The sequence below is a fragment of the Dasypus novemcinctus genome, chromosome 2 (assembly GCF_030445035.2).
Source record: "Dasypus novemcinctus isolate mDasNov1 chromosome 2, mDasNov1.1.hap2, whole genome shotgun sequence".
Lineage (NCBI taxonomy): Eukaryota > Metazoa > Chordata > Mammalia > Cingulata > Dasypodidae > Dasypus > Dasypus novemcinctus.
In genome coordinates, this window is record NC_080674.1 from 100,180,701 (window position 1) to 100,189,321 (window position 8,621).

At 38.4% G+C, this 8,621-nt stretch overlaps 1 protein-coding gene across 2 annotated transcripts in view; it reads right to left on the reverse strand.

Annotated features, from left to right (window-relative positions):
* Window positions 1-1,809, reverse strand: part of LIX1 (limb and CNS expressed 1) — a 55,445-nt gene extending 53,636 nt beyond the window's left edge. Inside the window, exon 1 of one of the 2 annotated variants that reach the window (XM_004455953.5) lies at window positions 1,429-1,809. In XM_004455953.5, the coding sequence (XP_004456010.1) occupies window positions 1,429-1,510 (82 nt within the window). In that variant the 5' untranslated portion in view covers window positions 1,511-1,809. The remainder of the gene's footprint in view (window positions 1-1,428) is intronic. The other variant, XM_071209156.1, reaches the window with a different exon arrangement.
* Between the last annotated feature and the right edge of the window lie 6,812 nt (window positions 1,810-8,621).

The window sequence follows — 8,621 nt, forward strand, 5'->3', positions numbered from 1 at the left end:
GTTGTACAGTTTGACATTTTGACTTCTTAAATTTGCAATGATCAGGGTAAAATGTCCCCTGTATTTCTTTATACTGCTTCTACTGTCCAAGCCCTCAGCCTTGGATTCCTGGTCCTATACAATTTATCCAATGCTTGGGGCAGCATAGGAGCCCTTTCCTTCACTAGTGAATTCAGTGCTATTGTAGGAGAGAGACATTCTTTCCTTCCCTCTTTGGTAAATAACATACCAAACCTGAATAGACCCCAGGCCAGACTGGGGGAGGGAGTAATTTTTATTAATTCTAATGTAGCTATTGACAAATTCTGGAAGACAATATTGAAAAAAGAGAGGTGAAAGAGAGAGAAAAAGAAGAGGCTTTCATTTTATGCTTTAGAGGGCAGATTGGCTACAATTTAATTTCTAAGAGGAAAAATTTATAGAATGAAATGGTCTAATATTTCTCTTTCTTCATCGCACATATGTGAAATATAAACTAAAAGGACATCTGGAAAATAACGTTATTCAGCAATCAGGAAGCAAAAATTCAAACCACTGATGTTTTCATGGAGACAAAAATTTACATAACTATTTCACAAAGAGGAAAGCTGTAACCTATTGAAACAACAAAAAAAAAATTCCATATGCATTTTACCTTCTGGGCAGTTCAATAGCAAAGTTCTATTTCAGAAGCCCTTTGTAATATGAAACCTACTGTAGATAAGATACCATGTGAAGATAGTCTGTTTTGCAGCAGCAGGAAATCAAATTGGTTTCAGAAACAAAGTTACATGACAAATGGTTTAATAGCATTGCTAGAATTGGAAAGCTTGATTGAATTATTTTTCATAATCATTAAAAAGAAAGGATTTTGGAGTAACTTTGTAGAGCCATGTGGATTTGGGCAGGGGTGATGAGTATGGCAGAAGAGATATCTCATTTTACTGGCCTTTTAAGTAAAGTGTTATAATTTATTATCAAAATTTAAGAGCTTAGTAGCTATTTCTAAAATTTGTAACAAAAAATCTCAGACAAACAACACTTGATTTGACATAACATAAATATTTCATGGAGCATTAACTAGATTAACAAATATAAGTTATTTTATCATTTCCAAGTCATTTTTAGTTTTGATCACATTGCCAATCAGCTTTGCCTTACTTAAGCATCTGGAAAAGTTCATTAAGTCTTAGGTGAGTCTTAGATTTTAGAAGGAAAGTCTTCTAAACAGTTAGCAAGAAATAACACTGACAAAATAACCCAGTGACTAATGCCCGTAGATGAAATGAAATCATTCTTCTGACTGAAATCGGGAACAAGTTAAATATCACTTAGACCACAGCACACGACTACAGAGATTTAAGAGAAATCGTACTTAAATAGGATGTGACTGGATGTTAGAACTGTTTTCTAAAAAGTAAAAAAAACTTTTTCCCCTTCAGTACTTACAGTCTTTGAAGACCAGAGTTGGGTCTCTGTGAGGCAAGACTTGGGCAATGATGTGTCTCAGGGATTCCAAGGTTCTGTCCATCTCGGATCTGTCTTTGCGAGCCTCCTGCACAGTGTCCTCATGCCTGAATTCTTGCAGCCCTGGACTGAATTTGTGCAGCTCATTGATGCACTGGATTACCAAAGAATCCCTTTTAACATCTGCCAATCAGACATTTCCCAGAATCTAAAGACCCCCTCAGGGGGCCCTCCTCCCTGGCTCACTTATCTTTGTTGTATGCTGAGCTAATTAGCTATAAAGGCTGGCTGACAGGCTGGTTCCCATTGCTTCCTTGGGTTAAACACACCCACCTACTGGCTAGCTTGGGAAGCTAGCTAATCGTGGGAACAACCAGATTTTGCCGGAGTGGTGTGCAGCTTTCTGACTTGAGTATTTTGTCTTGTCTTCTGTCTTTACTGTTCTGCCTCCAGTAACATGGAGCCAAGACGGTTATTTCTCAAGGAGCTCAGAATCAGTATTATCTAAATTTTCCTTTGGTGAAGGAGTGCTATAAAGACCCTGGATATATCCAGGCACCAGATTACACTTTTTATTTGAATTCAGGAGCATCTCTTCTTCAAGCTAAGTTTTTTTTTTTTTTTTCCCTTTCACCCAAATTACAGTCACTTCTGACACAGAGGCAAATAAAACCAGGTGGACCATCTTACAGCTTGCCTGGGAACACTTGTTTCCCTATTACTCTTCAAGGCAAGTCATTTTCAAAGTTGACTTTAATTAATTCTGACATCATTCCTTTCCTTTCATTTCAAGAGAATTCATTCTATTAAAATATTCAGAATAAGAGAAGCAAAAATATATTTTCAAAAGAATATATAGGGAAGCAGACTTGGCCCAATGGATAGGGTGTCCGCCTACCACATGGGAGGTCCAAGGTTCAAACCCCGGGCCTCCTTGACCTGTGTAGAGCTGGCCCATGCGCAGTGCTGATGCGCGCAAGGAGTGCCCTGCCACGCAGGGGTGTCCCCTGTGTAGGGGAGCCCCACGTGCAAGGAGTGCGCCCCGCAAGGAGAGCTGTCCAGTGCAAAAGAAAGTGCAGCCTGCCCAGGAATGGTGCCACACACAAGGAGAGCTGACACAACAACAGGATGACGCAACAAAAAGAAACACAGATTCCTGGTGCCACTGAAAAGGATAGAAGTGGTCACAGAAAACACTCAGTGAATGGACACAGAAAGAGAGACAACTGGGGGGGGAGGGGGGAGAAATAAAAAAAAATCTTAAAAAAAAACAGAATATACAAAGGGAGGCAGATGTAGCTCAAGTGGTTGAGTGCCTGCTTCCCATGTATGAGGTCCTGGGTTACCTCCTAACATACATATATATGTCTAACACATGGTGTTAAGAATGTGGTGATACATAATGTAATATATAGACTACAGTTAACGACATTATAATGATTTTGTCAAAAGCAAAGTTGGTACTATATTAATGCTAAAGGTAGAAAAAATAATATTGAGGTTTCATTTTGTGAGATATGAATGAGTAAGCATTTTTTCTTTATTTTTTTCATTGATAAGGGAGACCTTGACTGTGCCATTTAACTAATCTGTGTTCATCTGTGTATCTTTCTGAACACTAGAGGAACAAATGAGTTAGTGGTTGGAATTAAATGAGATAAAAGTAGCTGGACAGAACTTTTTAGGAGTAATGCTTCCATAACTTGTTGAGCTGCCTTTTTCTGTTTTAATTTTTTTAAAAATTTGAAATAAAGTTTTTTTTTTAAAAGAATACAGGTGCTTGTTAAAAGATCCTAAGAAAATAGAGATCCTTTTTCTAACTATGTTCCATACCACCCATAACAATTTAAAAAATAATCTTTCCACAGACCATATAATAACAAATTCCATTTCAGTAATAAAGATTTGTATGAAATATAAACTCATTTTAATGGCTGCAACCTATGTTAGTCTTTGAAGTGTTGTTTAAAGATTTTATTTAAAGTATTTATCCAGCATAGGTAGAAGAACTTTCTTCCCAATGTTCCTTCCAAAATTTAGACTCTATGCTCCATAATTACACTGTATTTTATGATGAACTGGAAACAATCCTCTAAACACTACATAAAAATAAAATTTTCTTCCATATGGTCAGCTTCTTTAGCTAGTTGGTAGAAGGATGGGCTTAATCAGAGGAAACAGAAAGGATGGAGTTGTAATAATCTATATTATACACACTGTCACGGAGCAGATACCTCCAGGGAGCAGGCGCTGCAAAGAACACACACACCGGGCTGCCTGGGAGTGCAGAGACATTGTTATAAAACTCTAAAATAGTAGTCCTTCATGTTAAGACATACATTTAGGGTCCCAATATGCCCTTTACAGTTTGTGGGGCTCTAATAGATAGGAAATAGTCAATGTCCTTGCCATCCAAAGGGGTTATAATTTAAAACAGATCCTAGAATGGCTTGTAGAAACAAGGTATACATGAATGCAAGTACTTTCAGTGTGATTCTGAATTGGAAACCAAGATATTTAAGGTTCACATTAGAGAACCAGGAGAAATAATATGGAATATCAAATGAGTGAGACTGGTAATAGAAAACAGAGAAAAATTGGAAATGATAAATGCTTGGATTTCAACCAATAAGCAGACATTTCTATGGCTTAAAAATATTTCATACTTAAAAATATTTCAATTGAGTAGTCTGAGTTTGGGATCAATAAGACCCAGGATTTGAGTTTCATTATCTTTGTAACCTTGAGAATATCACTCATCTTCTATGGGCTCAGGGTCTTTATCAAATTAAGGGGTTGAGCTAGACCCTCTCTTTCAGTTCTTACATCTATGATACTATGACTACTTTACAAAATGGACACAAATAGTATCACAGAGTCACTAGCTTTCAGTAAAGTCATATATAAATGTTATTTCCTAAAAGCTGAACTGGTCTTCTATTCCCTCAGCCAACCTCTTACCTATTCACCTGTATGAGAGACAAAAATCAATCTGATGAGTTTAAAGATGCTCACTATTAATACTAACTATAATGAACAGTAAAAATTTGTTAAGAAAATTAGTTTTTAAACCTCCACAAGGTTTTTCTACAGGCATGTGCATAGAGAACCCAAAGAGCTTTGCAAAGATAAACTTGTATAAATAACATGACCTCTAATGACTTATACTTTAAGAAATGAAAAGGAGGAATTCCAAGAAATATGTAGTAAGGTTCCAGTTGGATAGTAATTTTTTCTTTCCTATTCAGCCCAAACATTCAGCAAAGTTTTCTGAAACCTTTGCTCATGTTTTCTTCTTCATCTGCTCAGAAAACTTCTTGCCTCAAAATGCTGTTGTAAGTCTAGGAAAACAACTCCGTGGTTTCTCACCATTCTTTCTTTGATGTAGAAAACACCTGACAGAGGTGGAAGAGTCTGCAAAACTCCTGTCCAGCGTGCCAATTTAAGTACAAATCTAGAGTTTACATGTTAGAATTCACATTAAACCTATCTTTCTGTAGGTGTATGCCAAAAGCAATATTCAAGTATTGAAACAAGGGTAGAAAACCAAAATTGTGTTTTACAAATCCTTTTAAGAGTAATAACCAGAAGTGTGAGAAGTGTCATATTCAGAGATCAAAACCTTTTACCAAAGAAGGGGAAGGGGCTCAGGGCACTAGCAACACTATCCCAATTTCCAGGGAGTAGTGCTCTGAAAGGATGAGAAACACAAGATGGCATGTTCTGCAACCATTTCATGTGCAATGCAACAACTAAGTCTATGAAAAGAATAATTTTGCTGATAACGAAGACAATTCATTCCTGCCATTCCAGTAATGTTTTTGTTATCAAATAGCTCATTATAGTCATAAAAAGTGATAGAAAGGCAGGGAACACCAATTAAAATAATATCCAGAGTGTTAGAAAACATAGTATATGTATCAAACTTTAAGTAAGACAGAAGGAACCTCCACCATTCCCCCACTCTCTCCTCCCCGCCATGCTCCCACACACTCTGGTCTGGGTAGAGGCCAGGGTAGACAAGGCAGGGAAGGTGGTATTGGGTAGCCTGTGCAGGACCTGAGCTCCCCTAGGATTTCAGTGCAAGGCATACAGGCTCCAAAGAACAAGTTTGCAGTCACTGAGCCTGAGCCAATTTACAAATACTTACTGTAGGGAATCAGGTGCCAATGGGAGGGAGAGGACTCTGAAAGAGATTTAGGAAGATTTCCTTCCCTGAAATAAGTTTTGCACTTAATTAATGCCTTGATTCTTAAAGCTTTACAATTTAAGATAAAATAGTTAACATGCAAAAGAAATGGGGTCATGCAGTTAAATTCATTAAGATAAGGTGCGAACAGTTTAGAACAACAGTTGGAAACTGACAGCAGCTCTTTCCTGCTTCCAATGTGGGTGGGGATGGGTGGGTGGAGAGAACCAGAAGGGCCTAAGTGAGGATTTGTAAAGGGGCCAGAACTGTGGGTAAAGAGTGTTTCTGGGAGTGAGTGGGAGGGTGAAGGGGAAGGGCCGGGAAGAAGCTGATTTTGCAGAGGTAATGACTAATGACTGCATGTGTGTCAGCTTTGTTTTGCTTCAACTAGGAAGAGATTGGGAGGAGTGACAGGCTGGTTAGTCTCAACTGTGTTTACTCTCAACTGGAAAGGAATGAACGGCTGTTTAGTATTAATTTGTTTACTCTCAACTGGGAAGGGTCCAATGAGATGTTTGAATCAAGGTACTTATAAGAGAGTCAATTGAAAAGACAAGTTCTGATGATTTACAGATAAAAGAAGTTTAAAAACACAAGTGACCTAGAAGAACTTTATCCCAGAGCATTTCTTGATATTTCACTATATTTATGAAATCACCTAAGAACTAAACTGTGGAACTATATAAACAATAATTCAAAAATTAATAAGCCATCTATAAAGAAATGTGCATTTCCCCATTTTATAGAAAACTATGAAAAATGCTTTCCTGAAATAATTTCTCTTCCCAACAGATAAAACCACTGGTGAATTGTCCTACACCCTTGCTGTGGTAGTCAGTCAACCCTCTTATCCAGAAAGTTCAATGAAAGTGAACTCTAGTTTACCTGAACCTTCCAGTTAGCATATATATATTTGGGGACACTGAATGAGTCTGTTATGTCAACGGTCTTCTGTAACCAATTATACAGCCTTGTCTTGGTATTTGGTCTCCAAGAGAAGTAAAACCGATTTTTCAATAAATACTTTGTAGTCAAAGATATCACTGGAGGGGGACCTTTGCTTGTACATGGGTTAACGCTTTTAGGATAAACCCAGACTTATTGAAAGGTGGAAGAATTTGGATGTTCAAACTCACAAGATTGTAAAAGATGACAATGGAAACTCTAAGCTCTCGAGTCATTAGGTATGTGCTCTGTGAAAACTGAACTGATTACCTTAACGGTTGACTGACTTACAGCATAATATATATTTTGAAAAGAATAGTATTAAAAATTTGGTTTGTTTTGGGGGTGGATTTCACTAGTGGCATCTACAACAGTATATTCCTTTTCATATAACCTTATCTAATAATAATTGGATAAGGCACCTGTGACAGTTTGAGATTATATTATGAATCCCCAAAAGAGAAAGATTGTTTGTAAAATAATCTATTTTTCTGGGTGTGATACCCTTTGATTGTATTAAATTCAGTGAAGGGTTTACTTGATAAAATCAATTTAGGGCTTCTGATTGGGCTGTATCAGTAAGGGTAACTCAGGTTGAGCACCCACCCCCTTGGTGGGCAGATATAAATGGACACCAACTCATGAACATATGGGAAGAGAAAGAGCTCTGTCATTTTGGATCCTGGGCCCTGGGGAAGATGAGCCATTTGCCTAAGGTCAGTTTGTAGCTGACCTTGGGAAGACAAGGAAAGAAATGAGCCCTATGGCAGGAGAGACAGGAAGCCCTGAGAGAAGTATGCAGTATGCCAGCCTGTGGCTGAGAGTGAGGAAACCCAGAGAGGAAGGCTGAACCCTTGCAGACATCAGAGACCAGCCTGCTTCAACATGTGGCAACTAACTCTGGGGAGAAAGCAACCTTGAGCTGGAATCTTCAGGCCTTGAAACTGTAAGCTTTTATCCCAAATAAATACCCTTATAAAAGCCAACACATTTCTGGTACTTTCCATCAGCAGCCCTTTGGCTGATTAATACAGCACCTCTCCCTCCTTTCTCATATATTAGAATGAACACATATTCCCTGCTCCAGGACAGGAATTTATTTTGTTGGATGTTTGGGAAGATAACTTTATACAAGATGTGGCTATAAAGTGGTCAGATTGATACTAAACTAGGCATCTGAACTCCAGCTGAGACTTTGAGCTCTCTGCATCCCAAAATGAAGAGATGAGGTCTTCTGTCAGGGTCATGCTAGGATATGGACACGCCCAGCTTACATGGGCTAAATGGAGTTTTCTTCTTTAGATAACTTCAAGTTTCTGGAGTGCAAGTCCTATAGGATATTCAAATCTTTGCAACAGCAGGCCAGTAATTTCACAGCTCCATAGTTTTTGATAAAGCTTCCTATAAGGACTTTATCAACAGTATATTCTTATTTCAATTCGGGCTACACTTATGGATATGCCCATCCATTTCACATTGTAAACTATCATTTCCACTTCACTTCCTATGCAGAGGTTACCAGAGCACTGCACTTAGCATGCATCTTGCCAACACAGTAGAAACATTATTTCTTTCCAAAATTTGTTGAACGAAGGAGAAATAGGAAACTACATAGAAGGGGGGCCTATATTTCCACAAACTGAAAACTGGAGAAAGACCAAGTTAGAGAATAATGTATTATTCTGATCCTTTCAGTCTACCTCAGTAGCTTTTGAGATCAAGGATAAAGAACTACACCCCCAGCTACCCCCTAGCCAAAAATTTCCCACTGAGGGGTTTCTGCCTATTGAGATGGGGTTTCTTGGACATGTAACAAGAAGGAAAGGCTTACTATGGGGGAGTGGGGGAGCTTTGTTTTCTATACTGGAGGGACATGTTCCGGAGAGAACTCAACACCTACTTGTGAGAACTGTTTCTGCTCCCACTTTCACAGCACCAGGGGGACAAATCAAAGTTCATGGACCTTAGTGACGAAGAGAGTCCTGGACTGAATACAAACTCGAAACTGGGAAGCGGACATGGCTCAACTGATAGAGTGTCC